We start from the raw sequence: 21,411 nt of genomic DNA on the forward strand, positions 1-21,411 counted from the left end.
CCCCAGATGGTGTTTTACCTCACAAGACTTGACATGAGTCTCGTGATCAACATGTTTGGACGTACAGTTGCGTTGAGTGGCCGCCAACTGTGCGGGATTAGCCCGACCCAACAAAGTCTTGCTGCGGGGTTTCCCCGCGCCAGTCTCACCTCCGTCTTTTTTCAACCTCACCTCTACGTGCCCACATCGGACATTTCCCGAACATCTTCAACCTCTTGCTTGACAATCCATCTCGACCGTTCCCGAAACCCGCATTTTCGGACTGTGAACATCATCACCTGCAGTCTCCGGAACATGCCCGATTCGAACACCTCCCGGCCGCCGCCAAGCCGCCAACCGCGGAGGACGGCCCGGCTGCGTCTGGCGTGCGCCCGTTGCCAGAGGCGGAAGATCCGTGTAAGTGAGGGTGGATCGCGGTTCTCGGCCGGGTGTTGCGGAGTGGAGTTTGCTGATTGGGTGCAGTGCGACGGCCAGCTTCCGGCTTGCAACAATTGCAAGAAGGCTTCGGTTGCCTGTATCGACGGAGAGAGTGTGCGTCTGAAGGACCTGCCGAGGGCGTGAGTGCGTTTGCTACACTCTTGGGAATCTGAGTCTGACGAAAGCAAAGGCAAATATCCAATCTCAAAGACCGTATCAGATGGCTTGAAAGCATAGTCCGAGACCGATGTCCTGATGTGGACTTGGCTCAAGGCCCATCCAGTGATCTGGACATGGATGCTGATGGCGATGACACCTTCGTCGCTGAGACAACAGTTGACGATGGTAGTGTGCAACCGGAAGACCACATGAGCGCACCCGATTCCAATGGATCTGGACTTCATCAATCAGTGGCTCCCGAAAATGCGCCCATCCCGCAAACTCGTCCAGACGCCCGCGTGATTGATCCCTCAGCAAGCAATGCCCTATCACACGAGATTGGCATGGTATCTCTGGGCAGCAACCAGGACCCCAAGTACATCGGACCTTCCAGTGGGTACTTCCTGGCCCGTCTGATGCTGAATTCCACGCGCCAAGAAGACCAGGCAGCGTGGCCCTCTAGGACGCCGGCGCAAAACAGCCCGTTCCCGACGGCACTCGTCGAGGCGATGCAAGGCCCGCTTCCACTGCCAGGCAAGGAACAAGCCCGCCAGCTCGCCGAGATGTACTTCGACGTCATCAACGTGCAGTACCCCATCCTTCACCAGCCGACGTTCATGATGCTGCTGGACCAGGTGTATGAGAATGGCCTGGAGGCGGAGCATGGCCCGACGGGTGCCTTCCAAGTCTTCATGGTGCTGGCGCTCGGAGCCACGGTTCTGTCCCGCCGGACGAGGGCTAGGCTTTCTGGGGAATCATACTGCTTGTCAGCCCTGCAGTATTTCGATCGCATCAACGTTGAGAACTCCATTCGCGGGCTGCAATGTCTGCTGCTACTGACGATATTCACCATGCACAGCGCGTGTATGCGTCTGGATGTGTGGTATCTCAACTACCAGTGTATAGCTGCCGTTCTTGACTTGGGTCTTCAGCGAGATATCAACACCAATGCGGGAATTTCTCTGCTAGAGCAAGAGATGAGGACGAGGATATTCTGGGTCGTTCTCACCCTTGACAGGATGATTGCTACGATGATGGGACGACCTATTGGGCTGCGAGACGAAGCCTGCGACCTTCGAGTGAGTACCTAGTTCATTTGATCTAAGACAAAGACGTTGCTAACTTTCCGATAGCTGCCCCAAAACATCGACGACTTCGCACTGCACAATTTTGGCCAACCGGCTGGATCTGCACCAGTGGGCCGCATGGCTTTTTCCATCCACCTGTTTAGACTAGCCAAGCTCAACTCAGAGTTCAAATACGTCGCCAACAGCATTGTCCGCGACACCCCTCGATATGCCTACCCCGCAGTCATCGACATCAACGAATGGCAAAATGGCATGCTTCAGCAGTTGGATGAATGGCACAGCACCATCCCTCAACACCCTGGGATGGAGTATGTTCAAATCGTCTGCCAGATTAGGTATCACGGGCTCCGGATGCTACTCCTACGTCCCAGTCCTGCGATACCCAACCCTTCATCGGACTCCTTACGCAAGTGCTTCGATGCCGCGTGCCAGGGCGTCCGTCTCCTGGACCAGCTATACAAGCAAAACATGCTGATGCACGCTTGGAACACGCCTCATTCAATCGTTTTGAGTATCATCACCATGCTGTATTGCATCAAAATGGTGCCCGAGATTGCTCGTCAAACAGCGTTGGACTCACTCATGTCCGACTTCAGTGCCGGACTGGGGGTCCTGGCTGCCACCGGAGAGCATTGGTCTGGAGCGAAGCGGTGCCGAGACATTCTCGACGACATGATTCGCGCCACTGTTCGTTGGATCAAGGACATTTTGAGCCAACCTGCCACGTTGGACGTGCCGCAACATCGCAGGTCCTCGCGTCTGGAATCTACACAGGCACCACCGCTCAACCCGTACGATCCCAATCTCAATGGTGCTTCAGCAGGCAGAATCGGCTTCTCTGAGAGCCTGTCTCACCCGATTACTATGGCATCAATGACCTCAAACGGCCCAGAGGCATTTCTACCCCAAGACCCGTTCGAGTCGTTCTTGTCTAACACAGCTTTCGGAGACCAACTGCAGATGGGGGAGGGATCGAACTTGGATAGCATCATGCGTGGTCTTTTTGACGACTTCATACCGACATACCCTAGCTTCTCTTGAGCTGATTGCGGCAATTTACAATAATCTTGTACAGGATAGTGTTTTTCATATGGCACATTATAAATATCTAACGATTCCCAAGTCATAGCCCTCGTGATGGACCGCGAGCCGTTAGGAAGTCAAAGTCTCCGCCACCCTCAGCCTGATTAACCTCGCGCAAGTACAAGCCGCGGTAACCCCTGATCCGCTTCTTCGCGATCCAAGGCGCGTTACTCCCACCATTTGCCTCCTCCTGCTCTAGTACCTGGAGCTTCTCGGCTATCCTCTTCTTGATCTCCTCATCTGAGATTTCGACCCGGATCACGCGCTGCTCCGCGTCAAACGTGATGATGTCGCCGTCCCTGACAATCCCCAACACTGACTCGGGATCAGCTGCCTCCGGAGAGATGTGAAGCACGATGGTCCCGCCAGCGGTACCGCTCATCCTGCCGTCCGACAAACGCAACATATCCTGCACGCCCTGCGCGGCGAGTTTCCTAGGAATCGGGATCAGGCCTGCTTCCGGCATGCCCGGGTTTCCAACCGGACCGATATTTTGCAAAACAAGCACACTATCCGGAGTAACGTCCAAGTCTGGATCGTCAATCCGAAGCGCCATGTCCGCGGACCCTGCGAACACGACCGCGGGGCCGGAGTGCTTCAACAGATGCCGGTACTTTGACGCGCTCTGCTTGATCACCGCGCCGCCGGGCGCGATATTCCCGCGGAGCACAGCGAGCGCAGACGCCGGGTACAGCGGCTCGTTGAACGGCTGCAGACAGTTAACCAAGCTGTCCCGCGGCACGGGGATGAAAGGCGTGTTCGCGAGCTCCTCGCCGAGCGTCCTGCCCGTGACCGTCATCGCATCCAGGTACAACAGGTCCTTGATCTCGTGCAGGAGCGCGAGCATGCCGCCGCTGTTGTGGAAGTCGGTCATGTAGTTGTCGCCGCTGGGCTTGAGGTCGACGATCAGGGGCGTCTTGCGGCCGATCTCGTCGAAGGTGTCGAGCGTGATGGTGCCGGCGACGGCCGGGTGGCGGCCGATGATGGCCATGAGGTGGACGACGGCGTTGGTGGAGCCGCCGATGGCCTGAAGGACGGTGATGGCGTTGAGGAAGGACTCGCGCGTGAGGAGGTCCTGGGGCTTGAGGCGCTTGGTGTGCAGGGCGACGGCGAGGCCGCCTGTTTGCTCGGCGATGCGGAGGCGGGCGGAGGAGACGGCGGGCGCGGTGGCGCCGGCGAAGGGCATCATGCCGAGGCCGACGAGGATGCAGGCCATGGTTGAGGCGGTGCCCATGACGCCGCATGTTCCTCCCTGTAATATTGGATGACTAAAGTGATGCCATGGAGGTGTTGTGGTTTGTACTCACTGTTGGTGCAAGCTCGTCATTGATGGCGGAGATGTCTTCGATATCAATCTTCCCAGCTCTGTATGCTGCCCAGTTGTTGCGGCAATCTGTGCATGCGCCGATTCTTACACCCTTGTGGCTGCCCGGCATCATTGGCCCTGTCACCAGATGCAAAATGGGTTTATTTGCAGAGATACCACCCATCAACTGAGCCGGTGTCGTCTTATCACATCCTATCCACCCGTCAGCCCCAGCACCATCCGTCTCAGACCACACATCTTACCTCCAATCAACACAACAGCATCACACGGCTGCGCCTTGATCATCTCCTCGGTGTCCATGCTCATCAGGTTCCTCAGGTACATGCTCGTCGGCGACGCGAAGCTCTCCGCGATGCTGATCGTGGGGAAGTCGATCGCCAGGCCGCCGTTGAGCTGCACCCCGCGCTTCACGGCCTCGATCAGCTGCGGCACGTTGGCGTGGCACGGGTTGAAGCTCGAGTACGTGTTGACGATGCCGATGATGGGGCGCGAGAGCGCATCCTCGCTGTAGCCGAGGGCCTTGATGAAGACCTTGCGCAGGAAGAGGGAGAAGTGCGCGTCGCCGTAGGAGGTGAGGCCCTGGCGGAGGCCGGTCGAGTTGGGGTCGATTGGGGTTGAGAGGTCGTAGTCACCTGTTACAGGCTTCTTTTGTTCTGCCATTTTTGCTTACCCTTCTCGTTTTCTCAATTTGGATTTCGATGTTGGATTTTTTGGTGTTAGTTGGTCTGCGATTATAAGGGACGGTCACGTCATGAGGAGTATTAGTATTCCTGGTTTTATGGTTGGCTAGATGACCTTATCCGCGGGCCCGGTTGAGGTGCGGGGACTCCGCATGTCGTGATCCCGACGGTAATAGGACGGCCGAGGGACTCGGAGTCTTGTCCGTGGCGGGCGGACTTTCTCCGCTTGCATGCGACTTACAGCAAACTCTCGTCGAGAAGCTTGCTTGATGGCCGTGGCATTCGCGGAGCATTACTATGCGTATTATGTGTGCGGTTCGTTGTGAGTATAAGTTAAGCTGTTGAATCGAGTGAAGCAATTATGATCGTCTTGACCCAGCTTCAACATCCCATTCATCGTCACTGAAGCCCCGTCTTTTCCGACCCTTTTCCGTCACCACTTACACCACACTCATGCTCGACCTCAGAGGAAAAGTCGCCCTCGTCATAGGCCTTGGCCAAACCGGCTCAGAAGGCTGGGGTATCGGGGCCGCCTGCGCCGTCACTTTTGCAAAGCAGGGCGCCGTCATCTTTGGCGGGAACCGCACTATCGAGTCAACAGTCAAGACAAAGCAGGCCATTGAAGAAGTCGAAGGCGTCTGCGATGTTGTGGCTACCGATGCCACTTCTTCCGAGTCTGTGAAAGCGCTCGTGGACGCGTGTCTGGCAAAGCACGGCCGCATCGACATTCTCCTGGCAAACGTCGGGCAATCCCAGCCCGGCTGCCCTGCAACCATGTCCGAGAAGACGTGGGACTCCCAAATCGAGATCAATCTCAAGACTGTATACTTAGCATGTCACCATGTTCTACCTGTGATGGAGAAGCAGGAGACGGGCGGGAGCGTTGTGTGCATATCGAGCATTGCGGGATTGCGGTACATCGGGAAGCCGCAGGTCGCCTACAACACGACCAAGGCGGCGATCATGCAGTTCGTCAAGGCGACAGCCGTCATCTATGCCCCCAAAAAGGTGCGGCTAAATGCCGTTGTTCCGGGGTTGATGGAGACGCCGTATACCAAGAGTTTGGCATCGAGGTTTCCGATGGAGGGCGGGTATGAGGCGTTCAAGAAGATGAGGGATGAACAGGTGCCGATGGGGAGGATGGGGGATGCGTGGGATGTTGCGAATACGGCGGCGTTTTTGGTCTCTGATGAGGCGAGGTATATCACAGGGCAGAAGATTGTGGTTGATGGAGGGATTACTTCTTCTACAGGACGGACATGAATTGAAGATTGTTACCAGGTGGCGGTGCTTTTTGTCCTGCTCGAACCCTGCACATGTCACCTCTTGCCAGATTTCAGATGCGTATTTCATAAGAGACGAGTGGGACTACAAACATTATGCTTAACGCACCGGGGAATGTTTCTGTCGCTAACCGTATCAGATAAGCCCTGGTTCCAAACGCGATGTATATGTAGCTGAAAGGGACAGTAAGGGTGTCGGCGCGAAGTTTATACACCTCTGATAAAAGCCCTGCCACTCATGTCTTCACTACAGTTTCTCTATGTGCCTAAATAATAATTATGTCCTCCACGTGTTGCTGGTAGGCTGCAAGGAGTTCTAGTTCAGAGAACCTTTTGCGATGTCTGTCCGAAAACCATCCTATTCTCTTGTAAATGCGGTCCAGCTCACTTACAGGAGCTAAGATAATGCAAATGAGGTCGGTTTCCTTGGTATACGTTGAATCCCCACTCCCCGAGCAATTGCGCTCTTGGGCGTTGAGAACTAGGAAATTGATTGTACCACGCCCCTTAAATTGGATTTCTGTAGTGTCTGGAAAGGGCAACACAGAGATCGGATGGGCGTTTTTGTCTTTCAACTGAATCAATATCTGTCCCGCAATCGACTCTTGGCTATAATGTCCAGCGATCAAGGGACCCCTCAACTTAATGTACCCTCCGGTAACGTCGACAACATCTTGTTTCCCGCTTCTTGTCGTAACATCCACATCTAGGACTGAAACCTGAAAGTGGAAGTCAGCCGCGGTCATATTCATCTTGAAAGGCCCATCAACCGATGCCCAAGACCAGGAAGGCGCCCGATATTGAGATGACAGCCTTGGCTTTGGAGTGAAGACGGTCCAATTCAGCAAATCCAAGACCCGTGACCGCCATAGACCCGCGAGATATCTGTCACCGGTCACCTCCTGGAAGAGCTTGGCGATGCCCGAAAAGGCGTAGAGCTTGTCCTCTGGCCTCGTGAAGCGGCATTGGGAATAGGCCGTGACAAGATCGCGCCATAGTTCCAGCGCGTCGTAAGCCATGTTGTGGTCGTCAAGCCCTCGTTCCTGTGTTTTATCCAATTGTTTCCTCTCCTCAAATGGCTGAAGTAGTCTTTCAGTATCCTTGAAAGATATATGGAGGGGAATACCTCGAGGAAAGCCCTCACACTTGTGTTCCTCAAGACACTCCCACAGAACCTGATGTTGTGTAAAGTAGAGCTGGCGCGGCCCCAGGAAACGTTCTTGGAAGACCCAGCCCCTGCGATGAAGTGAACCCCCGAGAAGGTGGCGATCCCAATAGCTTTTATCAAAGATATAGAATGTTTCAGGGTGACCTGACGCCAGAGTCGAGGTGACCAAACCAGGCCGAATATCTCGCCCATCTCGAGACCGGAAAAGTCCTCCATCGGCGTCATCTGACGCAGAAGCGGCGATGTTACAAGCCGCGTTTGCGTATATATGCCGCATCTCAGGAGCTTCAGCCTCCCAATCGTCTCGGGAGTCTTGAATGATGCATAGGCAGTCAATCCATATGTATCGAATGCCCAATCGCCGTGCCACAATAACTGTATCTTGGAATGTTTTGGGCAGACTAGAGATCTCTACTCCTTGTCGGAATTGGCTCATTGTAGACGATGTCAAGAGCTCGTGCTGGACATCGTTTCCCCAGCGGTAGCTCAGAGTCAGATACAGAAGAGATTCAGACAATATCGCATCTGTGCTTGTGATCAAAAGCTTCCATTGCGTATCCCCATGAGATCCAATGTCTATAAGACGTGACGGAAGCCAGCCCTCTGTCTGTCCAGGATGAGCCTTGCACTTCCTTGTATGGCGAGATGTGCACTCGCGAAACCAGGAATAAGCCAAGTCAAGGGTTTGTGAAGATCCGGTGCTTTCTTCGATGTCCGAGAACACGAATGAGTTCTCGTATTCACTTCCTATGGTTATTGTCAGTAACTGCATAATCATGAGCTCGTTGAAAGCGAGCTGTGTGGGCACGCAGTCGTAATTTGCGTACCTATTGATGGTATCAACCTAAACCGAACATCGGTGGCCTGCTCTATTTGTTCTCGTGTTGGATCATTGTAGAGGATCCAGACTCTGATTTGATGCAGCGTATCCTCAGGATACTCTTCTTTGTCGATGATGTAGCAGAATTGACTCCAACTTTCCGGGGGCAGACAATCCCACGCTCGCCGATGCTGCTCGGAGAGATTCCATACTTTAGCACATATAAAACAGTCATCAGCGGCAGCCTTCCGAAAACGTTCCAAACTCTGGCCTGGCGGCGTGCATGTGGCGTCACGGCCGATCCGACCACTGCTGGTCTGGATGACCTGCGTGCAGATAGAACATAGCCAGCTGTTTGGTCGAGACATTGCGATATGGATCTAAAGGCTGCTTTTTTGGTACGACATCGTTCAGCTTGATAGATTTGTCGGAACACTTGAGCTATCAGTGTATTTGCAAAGTAAACCAACAATCATGATCGCGGTAAGAGGCTCGGTTCTGCAGTTCTTGACCCCGCTCTCGCACGAATGATTAGCCCCGCAACTCTTGTAATCACACACTGCCGCAGCGTCGTCCAATCCCAGGTAATCGAGTTGCCACTGGGAATTCCTTTGTGAAAACACCTCAATAGCACAAACACATTGGCTGCACCATTAACAATGACCTGTCTCCTGATGCTGGCTGTACATATTCTTCTCCATACTGACCCACTTGGCTAGACTCTCCAGGATTATGCCGCCGACGACCCCTACCCGAACTGCGAAACCACCTATTGTTGCTCTGGCTGATATGTCTGCCATCGTGCCCATCTTGGTCTCGAGCCACCACGCCTTGTATTTGATGGATGAGATATATGTTCTACGCCTTCTTGATATGCCTGAAGTAACTTATGTAATGACGCTGTTGAAGCTGGCTATGCTTCTCCAATTGAAACAGCATTTAGTGTAAACGGCGGTGCGGCGGTAAGTTGGCATGACGGGCGATAGTGGAAACTGTTAGTCGACGGTACGTACTCACTACGTCAGATGTCCCTGGTGATCTGTTTGCTGAGGTGACGGGTGCCGCCACGGGTGGCGTCCAAAAACATTCGTCATAGGCTTGGCTACAAATGGCTCCATTTCGGCCGTTGCACGCGCAGACCGTGGATGTCGCTGACAATTTGAGAGTGAAGACAAATCTTATCTTATCAATCAACGCTCGTCCGTCACATCTCTATCTGACTGGGCTAATGCCCACTACTGGTTCTCATATCAGGATGCCTCAGCAATCGCTACTAGCTGAAACACTGCATATCAACCCACCCTGCGGTATCCGATGCCATCATCACGGCTCATTGCTGCAGCCTGCGTCCTTACCAGTCGCCATGGCAGCCGTCTCTGCTGCTCGAACTCTTTAGCCCGTCCCCTGTCGCGTACCGCATCTCCTTCCTCTACTAGCCCAAGACGATCTCCTCACAACACTCCGAGACGAAACCGAGGTGCCTCCTGGGAACAAACTCGCAATCCTCCGACTTGAGATGAGCCAAGTCTCTATCCACGGCTACGTACAAGGTCATCAATCCTATCGTTCCCAACGAGGCAAAAGTGATCGACGCGCCCTGCCTGATGAGGATGAGTTGCTTGCTTAGAGCGCTATGAAAAGTACGGCTTCTGATCTGCGGTGACGCCTCAAGGACAACCTGTCGCCCCACACCCGAAAGGCGCTTTGTGAGAGGCTGCAGAGCTTCATGATGACGCCTGGCGGCCAGGTGCGATTGGACTCCCAAGGGAAGATATCATGCCCCAACATCCTAAACAAGGAAGTGGTGGGCTGAAACTACGAAATGGTTGCCACTTTGGACAACATCCATCGCTGCGTCGTCGCCGCGTAGTTAGCGGTCAAGAATGACGATGGAAACCCATCAACCAGCCGAACGGGCAGGCTCAAGCTTTCCCGTCCAACTTTGTCGGTGGCGCAACCAAGATGCCGAGGCAAAACACCCCCCAACCCCCAAGCTATGTGATTCTCATCGTCATCTACGTTCGTTGAAAGGCGTCGCCTTTTGCTAACCGCCAAAGCCTAGCTCCCACCCCGATCCACCTGCCCCTGTGCAAGACCGAGACTTGCATCAGAGAAGCTGGGAAGCGTCTCTGAAGTCAAGTTATCGTCTCTATTGCCCCTGGATACTGCCAGACCGCATGGTTTCATTACGAATGGTTTCTTTCACAAAGTGCAGAACCTGAATGCGGTTGTAGCACCTGGATGCGGTTGTGGGCGCATGTAATTACACCGGTAATGACGCCTGATTGTTGGCACAATCTAGAATTGAGAGCATCATTGATAGTCTATCTGCTCTCCTAGCAGTGGTCACATACTAGTCTTGTCACTGCCATTTACACGAACCCAGAACCCGAGGATAGAGGCATGAATGAGCAAAGTTTTACCTTTACGTAAATGGGAAGGCAAGCTTGCCACTCAAATTAGAATAGCAAATATCACTAGACCTCAGCAAGCCACACAAAGCTATGCGTGAAAACAGTGACAGTCGCTTGCAGCTTCTCAGCGGGGTTCATGCCTCACATCATGCGACACACTCAGATCATAAACCAACCTCCAAAAAACTGACACATCATTTTATGTACCACATCAGCTAGCCACAATTTTCAGCTCCGTTGGATAGAATCGGCATATCCATCCCAATGCAAACTTTCGCCATGAAAAGGGCATTCGCTGCTCAACTGCCCAAAAAGGTGAGCCCCATTCGGTCAGTTGCAGCCGAATAGAATTGGTAACTAAGAAACAGGTCGTCCGTCTTATGCCGCAGAGTCGCACCAGCTAGCCACATTAATCCCCGCCTTTCCTGAGATGGACGTGTGGAACTCCTGCTATGCTATAGCTCTTTCCCCAGTTGATCAGTATTTCTGTTGATCTGTTCTAATGAATTCATCCTGTAAGGTAAGACTGAATGTCATTCCGAACTTGGTGAATTCTGGCGGGCTTCAGATATGTCACAGAATATGGCTGAAATTAAAGTTTTGCACGCTTTCAGACACAGTAGCCAAAATGATTATGGCGGCACTTGCTCATAATAACCATAAACTCGATCCATGTCTTAGCAGCCTCCAGACTTGCGGATAGCTGAGATCTAACTTCTTGTGTAAGCCTTTGAAACCACCATCAAAGCTGATGAGGCATGTGGTGGCAGCTTGTGTGGCTGGCTGAGGTCTAGACATGCATCCCGAATGTGACTCCTTGCAAGCGCGCAGTCTGGAATGATATGTACTGTCTTTGAGACCCTATTCGCTCTAGATTTCTCAAGTATCTTCTCCGCGGCCCTTTCCAGAGATTCCATTTGCAAATCTGTCACTAATCCCATGCTTTCAAGCATTCTGTGTATGCGTCAGACGTCAATCAGATATCTAAGAGCGCATCGAGACCACGTTGATGGTCAATAGTGTGTATTCTGTCTAGTAAATGTGGCTTTTGCTCAGCTGAATCAGCGAGCGATGACACAAAGATGCATGCTTCAATCCCAGAGCTTAACCTCATCCAGATTCTTCTGTTCATTTGCTTTATGCTAGTGTGCATACTGTGCACTAGTTGCCTGATTCTGGTCATCATGGTGATCAGACTCGTCACCATCTACTCCCAGCAAGTCCCACATACCAAGGGAGAGGAGAACAAGAAGGAGGTTAAGGAGCAGGTCAAAAAAACTATAAAGAAGTTGGGCGAACCCGTCCAAGGACTCCTACATTCAGCTCAAGATCATCTCAAGCAACAAAAACATCATCTCACACAACAATCAATCTCTCCATTCTGCCATCCTTCATCCACAATGTCTTCTCCTTCTCACATTCAGGTATTTTTCAGCCCTGACCCCACAAACTCTGCAAATATGCTAACAACCTAAACTAGCATCTTGTAGCTGTTGCTACCCCCCAGGCCAACACCATTCTCTTCCAAGTCGACAAGGACTACAACTTGTGCTTCTACGAGAGCTCGACTCCTGATGAGACTGAGGGCGAGAAGTATGATTTCAAGACTCTCAAAGTCGACGGTGGCGTGGTCAAGGTCAACGAAAAGCTCCCCGTCATTGCCGCCGTTGCATTCTCGCTCCAAGGCTACTGCAACGGCGAAGAGCAGGTAAAAGCCATAAACTCGCTTATCTAACTCATCCTTACTAAGCTTGTGGCCCATAGGTGCGACTCTACTACGTCTCGAGGGACAACAAATTTCTCCGCGAGCTGCAGCGTGCAGGCGGAGTCAAGGGGAAGTGGAAGGTTGGAGAGAAGTTCAACAACAAGAACTACCGTATTGCTGAGGGAAGCGGCTTGACGGCCAACGTGTTCCAGCTCGGCCAGGCTAGATTTGCCGTCAAGGTTTACTACCAGGAGAGCAACGACGACATGTTTGCGGATGTTGTCTACAACATTGTGGGCAGCAACGAATGGAGCACCCGACCTAACGTCACCGAAGCCTGAAGTACCGTCCACGATGAGTCTGACTCGGATTCATTGCAAACATGTCAGGCAGTACTTCTCATATGTGGATATGCCATGCGCAAGGATTGCATATCCATAGTATACAGTTGCACTATGTACGCCTGAATGTTCTGATGTCGCATTTCAGGAGCGACACACCGACTTTCTTTCTATCATCATCATTATCGTTGCCTACCATCATTGACATCAACATGAGTTGAACAATATACAAACTCATTCAATTATCCCCCATATTGGCTGTCCGATACGCACTTTCGTGACAGTTTGTTGCAAATCACGACATAACTACAGAGGCTTGGGGTGTCCTCATAGCACGTTCAAAATTGGTTGATTCGAGTCGCACTGGCAATACACAAGTCCTTGTAGGCTTCTTTGAAGCCGGTCAGGTCCTGGCCGTGAAAAGGCTTGACGAGAAGGACCAAGATCTCCAGCAGGCCTCCAAATTATGTCAACACCCATAATGCGACCGGAATGCTTTGCTTGTTTGCCTATGTCTAACACGCCGCGCATCTTCTTCCCCGTCTCCCTTCATGTCCCCCGGCTTCCTTCGTTATCGTGTGTCATCCTTATGAGAGAAGCATGTTTTGTTCAAAGCAGCGGTCAGCTCTATTCAGATTATGTTCTTTGCGTAACCCGATGAAGCGTCTTTCTCCAATGCCAAGTCTGGGTATCTTAGTTTCGACACAGTGACACTACACAGCACCATTCACGATTCCCTTCGCCACAAAGTCCCACATGTGTTCATCTGCCTGTTCAACTTCGAAATCAAATCTTGTAACATCTTCTTTGAAGGGCCAGAGGTAGGTGCTGGTCACCCTGAGGAGCTGGTCAGTATTTATCCAGAAAACAGCCGGGGACAATTACCTGTGGTGTTCAGCGCTAGCCTGGTACTCTTCAAGTGCCTTGCGGTTCTCATGAAAGCTCAGAAGTGCGAAGTGATAGCCCTTGCTTCGTTCTATTGGGTCCGTAATAGAGGGACCACCTACGACAAGACGTTGTGCTTTAACACAGGGAAGTGTCTTGAGGGTCTTGAGTTCTTTCACAAATGTTGCTTTATGTTCTTCCGACACATCGGTGCGAAACTTGAATAACACTGATGAATGTATGCATTAGCATGTTTATTAGGCTGGGGAACATCTGAATCAAAACCTCACCAATGTGAACGACAGTCATGTTGAAAGGTCTGAGTATGAAAAAAAGCAAACCTGGTCCTCCAGAAGAATAGCGAATGTAGTGATAAGTGCGAATTGTCTTCTATGGAAAAAGATTGAAATTTCAGGAAAAAGCGGCCTTTGGCAGATCTCGTTGATGAAAATTGCTCCCTGGCCTCTGGGAGGACGGACAAACCCCGCGGCCAACTGACACGATCCGCACCGCTGGCGGGAATTGTCCGTCTCCGCCATCTACCCCAGAAGCCCCACCTAGTCGCCCTCGGCGACATGAAGCATTTTCCCGACTCAATGTCGGCAAGTTAGGGAGATGACCGAGAGGATCTGTAGATTCAACAACTAAATAAGCGTCAAACGGAAGCGAGAAGATTTGCAGACCGGTAGATGTTGGTTTTCCATCCAAACTTGGCCTTCGGGTTAGCAAGTGCGTTTGCCCACTTGCAACTCCCATTTCGAGTTCATTCATGATATGGATCGCTAAGAATATATGACCGAGTGCGGCATAACAATAGAGTAAAGATTTAAATTTAAAACATTCCCCTCAGTTTTCCAACATCAGTCAAGTTCCCGATGTTAGTAAATGCTTCGTACGCCCTAGCCGCCCTGTCCTCGCCAATAGCGATGGTGACTTGGTCCATGAACTTCTTCTTCAAGTCCTCAACGGTGAGTGGGTTCTCCTGGCTACCGATTGCATTCACAATGTGTTTGTCCAACTTTGTCCCATCGCTGAAGTTCACCGTGATGAATCCTTGCGCGTTATCCACGCTTGCGTCCGTCGTCACGTTGACCTTCTTCCGCAGTTCGGCCACCGTCTGGTTCTTCACCACAACATCGGTGAACTCCTTGGGTGTCGCCTCCCCATAGAGCAAACCCACAGCTGTTGCGTGATAGATGCTGAACTTTCCCTCCAGGCCGGTCTGAGGGTCGGTCTTGCCTGTTAGGATCAAGACTTGTGGGTTGACGCGGAGCTGAACAGACTCAATGTCTGCAACGGCTTTGCCTTCTTGCAAGGTCTGGTTGTGGAGCTGGATTGCGCCGTCGATGGATGGGTGCATGACGATGCCACAAGGGAAAGGCTTGAATGTGTTCTTTTCAACCTCCCATATCTTGCCAAGTTGATCGAAGTATTCCGTTGCGTTCTCACGCGTGCTGACGACGTGAAGCCAGCCAAACTTGGCTTCAAGACCTTGCAATGAACTTGTGTAGTTGTTCTTGGCAAGTAGGGCGGCAAGCATACCGCTTTGCGCGGCCCGGCCGACGTGGAATGACTTCGTGTCTGAGCCGAAATACTCTTGCATGCCAACAACTTGGGTTGCTGCTATGCCGATGGCGTTCTGCAAAGTAGTGGTGTCAGATCCAAGAAGTCTGCTGACTGCCACTGCGGCGCCTATGGATCCAGTTGTACTCGTGATGTGCCATCCCACGTTGTAATGCTCGGGGTAGACTGACAACCCCAGCTTACACTCCGCCTCAACACCAGCTACGAAGGCGGTGATAAAATCCTGGCCGGAGACTGGGGCTTTCCACTCGGCAACAGCAAAGAGCGCGCTGGCGACGGGTCCAGCTGGATGGATGATTGTCTCCAAATGGGTATCGTCATAATCGTCAACATGTGAGGCGATGCCATTGATCAAGGCCGCTGTCTGCGCATCCGCGTACCCTGCGCTGATGGAGTCATTGGCGCCAAGGATGCTCGATGTGGGAGGACCGCTGAAGGCAGCGAGGGTGGTGTTCTGCGCAATCTGGGGTGCGTCTTGGATGTAACCCCCGATCGCGCATCCGGCCCAGTTATAAAGACTCTTAACAGCGGCATCAACCACGCCGGTTGTGAGGTTGGCGTAGGTCAGGTTCGTCGCCCACGTTGCCAGCTGGAGAGTGGCCATTTTGGATTGCTCCTGAGACGATGCGCCATCTTTGTCCTCGACGTGAGATCGCTTGTTTTTATCATCACTCGATCCTTCCATCTTCACTGACGTTTAACCGACGTCGGCGCCGAGTGGTAGCGGGGGTAATGCGAGGTTCAGCGGTTGGTCGGATTTGACGGCATTTAGACCATGTCAGCGGCAGATAGCTCTCGGATTCTGCCCGACCCTAGCAATATAGTGATTGGTAATTGGTGGCGAAGGACGAACCCCTCCGGCAATGCTGGAGATGGCGGGGTAGATTTAACTATCGGGGAAGTGATCGTCGCCCGTTCCAAGTGAGACTTGATGTTATGCTTAAAATGAAGGTACGGATTGCTTGCCAAATCAGAGTATTTCTCTATTGGCCAGCACGAAGTCGATTGTCAAGCAGGAATAACAGCTGTGCCGGCAACTCTCTTCCTATGTTTTGAATTTGTGGCAGAGGTGGTGCTGCGATTGCATCAAGTCAACGGTGCTCGCACGTGCATGAACAAAATTGAGAGCCCAGGTTCTGCTACCTCGTCAAGGATTGTGTGAAAGAAAGTTTTGGGGTTCCACTGCTAACTGTGATGTGGCGCAAGCATAGGACTTCCTACAGTTATCTTCGACAACAGGCTTGAGACAGTGCCTTCGACTTGATCTCAGTTTGCCCAGCGCCTCGCCCGCTGCCATTCAACGTTGAGTTCACCCCTCGTTCTGAGAAGATCGAGGAGATAATCAGGCAAGAAGCATCAAGGGCGGAGCTGGAGTTGAGGAAATATGATATCGCCAGCAAGGTCACTCTCGATAACAGCTCAGCAGCGAATTAATGTCGGCAAAGCGCCTCAGACGAGCTTAGCATTCGTGTGACTGTAGGCATCACGTCCTGCTCATATCCCATGGGTATCACCAGTTAGGCGCGATGTAATCGTTTAGGTGGCAAAGGAAAATAGACACTCTTCGTCATTATCTAGATGACAAACCCCATGTACTCTTCAAGTGTTTGAAAACGTATCAAAAGATCTACCTTAACTGAGATAGAAGACCGGATCGAACGCATGCATGTTGGCGAACAGACAGAACTCCGGTGGCCCAAGCTCAATCTCTTTTGCCATCTTTTCGAAGTGGCGCTTGAGAATGGATTCCATATCCTGTTTCTGCTCGTCGTTTGGATGTCGAAGGAAATACACCATGCTAATGTGGAAAGCGTATTCGTCGTGTATTGGATGCCGAATCTTAAGCTCGTCTGCAAGCCGATCCCTTAGGGCCCTCAAGCGTTCCACTTCTGCTGGCGTAATGCCGTCGAGTCGCACCGCAACCCCAACATCAAGTATATCGATTCCTTTCAACACCATTCTATATGGCGCTGCAGCCTCGGGCCCTAGGCTGAACTTTCGAAGTTTCTTCTCAAAGTGCTCATTGCATGTTTCCTGAGTGGCATCAAGGGCGAGGTCGGAAGGCCAATAACCCGGTCTACGGACCTGATCACTGACGCCTTCGAATATTGTCATATGCAAGCTGGTAGCCGGAAGGGGCGCAATGATGGACGACGTTTTGCATGACGACAAGTCTTCGATGACGGACTCTATCGAGTGATATACAGGACTTGATGGCGGGATGTGACAAATGATTGTGTTTCCCGCCCAATGTTGAAGGGTCCCATCGGAGCTGAATTTGCCGGGCACGCCTGCCGGGTAGCGGGGACGGTCATTGGCTTCCATTTGGGCCATGTAGGGCAATAATTCGCGCAGATATTCGTGCACCAGTTCAAAAGCAATTCAAAGCTGGAAGAGTTCTCTTGTTGATGAGAACCGCGTCGAACGGAAATCACGTTCGATTATGAGAGTAGGGGGGAGGCAAACATTTCTTTTATATTGCCATGTAATCAACGACCACGCATGTGAACGAAACGTTGCTCGGTGTGACACTCAAACCTGCTGTCCCTCCATTTCGAGCCGTCTAGTCTATGGAAGTTTCCGAAACTTCGCACAAAAAACCTTTAGGACAAGCAGTTGATCCCAAATGTGCCAGCCTTGCATGTGCCCGTAACTTTACGCTCGCCTCCAGGCTATATTCGAGATCATGGTCAGCAAATGAACGTCTCGTTATTATCTATGAGTACCGATGGCACATACGTTGTCTTGGCAGGTCATGGTGCAAGCAGCGCCAATGTTATTTTGGCCGCATTCAGGCACGGTCTTACATGAGGTGGAAATCGTCTCCTGCGGAGTGGCCTGCGCTGATGCTTGGCCAATGGAAATGGCAGAAAGAGCGATGACGAAGAAGAAACGCATTTTTAGCTGATTTGTGGCTGATTATCGTTCAATGTAAATCTGATCTTAGATGTGGCGGGATTTGGCACATTGGATGAAGTGAAGGAAGAGGATTTTGTTGATTTTGTAACGAAACAAACTTAGCACAGCCTCATCATCAAGTCTACTGCATGAATCAGGAGAGTGGGTTGCCGATGGGGGCAATCTATCAATAGACTGAGTTTGCCGGCGGGAGCAATCAATTTCTTGCAGTTAGATGTTGCGACGCCTAATATCGGCTAGAATTAAAGTTCAGATGACACTCGAAAGGCAAAGCATGCAGTTTTTCGCTTAGCCCTACGACAATCACAACAGCATAAACCCAATGCTGGAACAGGGCGATGTTAGCGTCTGACTTGTAGATGAAACGAAGGCCCAGCCGGGGAAATCAAGATCGACTCGGCCGATTTACATGTCCTTGTGCGCGGATTCATTTTGACGAGTGACCATGTTCGAGCAAACCAATTAGACCATATGAGTTGCCAAGATGATGGACTACGCGTAGAACTGTTCACAATGAAGTGGGGCGTCGAGGCGTCTGAGTTCATCAGCGTGACTCGGTCGTGTCGTGCCGGCCGTGCCATTCACTTGTCGCAGGTGCCAATATTGGAAATAAACCCCAAGAAATAATGACCCAAATGAAAGATGCCGACAACCTGGCCTGAAGAACTCCAAGATCAACAATAGCCGTAAGCCAACGGTTATTTGGCTATCGGGTATAGCTTGTAACTAGAGAGGTCAAGACCGAGGAGGATGGAGCCAATAAACCATAAAAAAGATCAACCGAAGGATCAGGTGTGTTATGGGTCATTCCATTCCAACCTTGAATCAGGAGTGTCACCTTTATGAGACGGCTAGGCTTCCTTATCCTGAACCTTGCACAGTTGTGTGCGAGCGTGGTCAAGGTTTCCTTGACCAGAGTTGCGGCCGCAGACGTGCAAATTGAAGCGCTGCGATCGAGGTGCTGATTCTATGGCTGGGCATCATCTCGGTGTACGCTATGCCCTGATTGTTGAATACGCTTACTTTGTTCTCTCTACCTTAGTTAAGGGTGGGTTATTTGGTAATAAATGAGCTACAGTTTGTAGTTGATAGCCATGGATGGATAACTGAGACGTGTAAAGCCTTTCGAAATGCCTGACAATTTGCCTCTTTGTTTAGCACTGTCAGAAGACTGAAGAAAGGCGTGGTGAATCGGAGGACTCCAATTAAGCTACACCAGTCCTGGAACAACGGCGAAGGTCTGATTTTCCGTGCCAGTGCCTATGATTCTTGGAGCAGCTTTTACTTACATCAAGCTTTCCGGTACTCCTGTTGCCGCCCCAAGTGCTGCCATCGTCAATGTTTTCTTATGCGTCTTCCTTCATGTTGAGGCTTGCGACACTGAATTTTTGCACGAGTACTTAAGAGACGCAAAGTGCACTTCTGTGAGTCCAAGAAAGGGTTTTATTGATTTTGATTGTATATTAGACCAACAATCCAGGGTTAATCATTCCTATCAGTCCTTCAATTTATGTCGTGTTGCCAGCCCGTTGTCTGTGACGTTTATTGAGATTGCTTTTCTATCACCATTCCCGAAGCGATTTATACAATTTCAAATACTTGCAGATACTTTCTGGCTCAGTCAAAACGCGTGGATCAATAGTCTTACGAACATATTGAATCTTGCGACGTGTATACCAGCGCCAGGCAAGTTGCCATGCTTCCAAGACTTCCTCGATCTCAGAGATTCGAAACGTGGCCGCGACTGTAATCTTAATTGCGTACTTCGCAACTTCGCATCTGAAAAAGAAGCCTTGGCCTCTACCTGGGCTCCAAACCTCCAAAATCTGCAGCATACTCATGTAAGAAGCTGCGTGAGCCGCGACTTTGAGCATATTATATATCTGCGGTAAATTGACATTTCCATACTGTATGCGATAAGTCAGAGCTACATGTTGAAGAAGAGGTTTCGACTGAGTCTGCGAAGCCTTTTCCACAAATCCTTTGAAAAAGTCTGTGGCGTCTATTGCGTGAGAGATTGCCAAATGCCGCAGCGTGAAGCTGGCTCGCGCTGCCTGCTTGGCGAGCTTGTCGTTTGTTGGGGGCCACAGCCACATCATCTTGGAATAACATATGACTCCATGTAGCTCCCAGGATTGAGCTTCCCATAAGGTCACCCTGCGTACTTTGGCACCAAGATTCCGGAATAGGCTTGTATTTGCCTCCTCTCGCTCGCTCTGGAACCTTAAAGGAATGGCAAGCCACGGCTCATAGTTGATATGGCTGAGACGCGGCAGCCCCTTCAGAATATCTGATAAAGCCTTTTCGGAGAGGCTTCGATAGAGCCTCTGGGTGACGAAAAGCTCGGCGATCACGTTGACTTTGGGCAGTTCGAAATATGGATCATCGCAGAAAGATAACCAGTCGGTGTTCAGGAGGTTACCAAGGAGCCGTATTTTAGCGCCATAAGGCGAGTATCCATGCGGTTGCAGATTGCGAAGACGCCCATGATATCTCGGAGGTGAGTGGTATAGTTCATCGCGAGGTGAGCTGGCACTCAGTTCAAGCGTGATTGCAGGCCTTGGAGGCTCGACGACCCATGTAGAAAGATGATGAAAGAGCGCATGGAGAGCTGCGGAAAATTTTGAATTGTTTTCGAACTTGGTATATCCGCTTTCCGCCACACTGCGGTCACCATGGGGGTATATGTTCAAGTCCACATGAAGCAAGATCTTGTGCACCAGCTTTCTTCGGTGACCGCTGACGTTCTCACTGAACCCATCAAAATTTGACCTGGAAACAAATGGCCGTATACTCAAAGTATGCCAGAGAATGGGTTCGAAGAATTTGTGCCAATGTTTTGACACAGCAGCCCAGTTGCCTACTAAACGCTTTCTAGTAGGCGAAACTTGCTTCTCCAGCTCTTCCATGATCATGAGTAGGATATCCGGTGGAAGCCTTGGAGACATAGGATCTGACCGAGAGGCTTCCCGCCTCCAGCTCCTAGTTTCGGATCGCAATTTCATTGTGTTTGCCGTATAAGTTGACTTGTGCAAGAAAACGAAAGATTGTTGGACTAATTATGTGTGCAACTGGGTTTGGGCAGTCTCGAGCGGATTTTCTATATATTTATTATGAAAAGACTCTATCGGAGATGGTTCCTCTGCGCCTCACACCTTTACCATAATCCTATACGGCTGGTCTGGTGTTGTCAAGGTTCTCGTGAAGTTATGAGCTGGTCACACCGCTAAAGGTTGCCCTTCATGGTCACCTCATCGCGACCTTCGATTTAACAAAGGTTCCCCAAAGGTTGCCAATGCACAAATTGACACAGCTTTTAAGTATCGTGTTGGTTTATGCGCGTACAGCAAGCGGCAGGCCAACGAAGCACTGATCGGAAGGTCTGATTTCCGCCATGGCCCACCTAGACTATGCTACCAAACCCCGCCCTACTTCTTCTGTATATTACAGTGTGGGTATCTTCCATAGGTAGTCTCATCAAGATTATTGCTGGTGTTTACTTTTCGATTTTCGGTGCATGAGTGGTTGACCGACCACG

The 21,411-nt window shown here is 51.1% G+C and overlaps 7 protein-coding genes across 7 annotated transcripts; 2 read left to right on the forward strand and 5 right to left on the reverse strand.

The window, feature by feature from the left end:
• Nucleotides 1-294: 294 nt before the first annotated feature.
• uaY-4 (Positive regulator of purine utilization) lies at nucleotides 295-2,705 on the forward strand (the record flags this gene model as incomplete). The annotated part of the gene is made up of 4 exons (XM_036645510.1): nucleotides 295-396; nucleotides 463-557; nucleotides 608-1,655; nucleotides 1,710-2,705. The coding sequence occupies 4 exons, from the start codon at nucleotides 295-297 to the stop codon at nucleotides 2,703-2,705; spliced, it is 2,241 nt and encodes a 746-aa protein (XP_036489163.1).
• An 82-nt stretch (nucleotides 2,706-2,787) lies between these two features.
• On the reverse strand, nucleotides 2,788-4,734 carry ilvD1 (putative dehydratase IlvD1; the record flags this gene model as incomplete). Its single annotated transcript, XM_036645511.1, has 3 exons — nucleotides 2,788-3,999; nucleotides 4,055-4,266; nucleotides 4,317-4,734. 3 exons carry the CDS (start codon nucleotides 4,732-4,734, stop codon nucleotides 2,788-2,790), a joined length of 1,842 nt encoding a protein of 613 aa, XP_036490132.1.
• A 473-nt stretch (nucleotides 4,735-5,207) lies between these two features.
• Nucleotides 5,208-6,017, forward strand: fabG-6 (3-oxoacyl-[acyl-carrier-protein] reductase FabG; the record flags this gene model as incomplete). The annotated part of the gene is made up of 1 exon (XM_036645512.1): nucleotides 5,208-6,017. The coding sequence occupies one exon, from the start codon at nucleotides 5,208-5,210 to the stop codon at nucleotides 6,015-6,017; it is 810 nt and encodes a 269-aa protein (XP_036490133.1).
• Nucleotides 6,018-6,743: 726 nt separating this feature from the next.
• CGCS363_v013664 (uncharacterized protein) lies at nucleotides 6,744-8,393 on the reverse strand (the record flags this gene model as incomplete). The annotated part of the gene is made up of 3 exons (XM_036645513.1): nucleotides 6,744-6,749; nucleotides 6,937-7,952; nucleotides 8,033-8,393. The coding sequence occupies 3 exons, from the start codon at nucleotides 8,391-8,393 to the stop codon at nucleotides 6,744-6,746; spliced, it is 1,383 nt and encodes a 460-aa protein (XP_036490130.1).
• A 4,430-nt stretch (nucleotides 8,394-12,823) lies between these two features.
• On the reverse strand, nucleotides 12,824-13,679 carry CGCS363_v013665 (uncharacterized protein; the record flags this gene model as incomplete). The annotated part of the gene is made up of 4 exons (XM_036645514.1): nucleotides 12,824-12,942; nucleotides 13,210-13,322; nucleotides 13,371-13,599; nucleotides 13,661-13,679. 4 exons carry the CDS (start codon nucleotides 13,677-13,679, stop codon nucleotides 12,824-12,826), a joined length of 480 nt encoding a protein of 159 aa, XP_036490131.1.
• A 523-nt stretch (nucleotides 13,680-14,202) lies between these two features.
• On the reverse strand, nucleotides 14,203-15,558 carry yxeQ-0 (Uncharacterized protein; the record flags this gene model as incomplete). The annotated part of the gene is made up of 1 exon (XM_036645515.1): nucleotides 14,203-15,558. The coding sequence occupies one exon, from the start codon at nucleotides 15,556-15,558 to the stop codon at nucleotides 14,203-14,205; it is 1,356 nt and encodes a 451-aa protein (XP_036490128.1).
• Nucleotides 15,559-16,586: 1,028 nt separating this feature from the next.
• CGCS363_v013667 (uncharacterized protein) lies at nucleotides 16,587-17,069 on the reverse strand (the record flags this gene model as incomplete). The annotated part of the gene is made up of 1 exon (XM_036645516.1): nucleotides 16,587-17,069. One exon carries the CDS (start codon nucleotides 17,067-17,069, stop codon nucleotides 16,587-16,589), a length of 483 nt encoding a protein of 160 aa, XP_036490129.1.
• Between the last annotated feature and the right edge of the window lie 4,342 nt (nucleotides 17,070-21,411).

Source organism: Colletotrichum siamense, assembly GCF_013390195.1.
Source record: "Colletotrichum siamense strain Cg363 chromosome Unknown KSG_Cg363_contig09, whole genome shotgun sequence".
Classification (NCBI taxonomy): Eukaryota; Fungi; Ascomycota; class Sordariomycetes; order Glomerellales; family Glomerellaceae; genus Colletotrichum; species Colletotrichum siamense.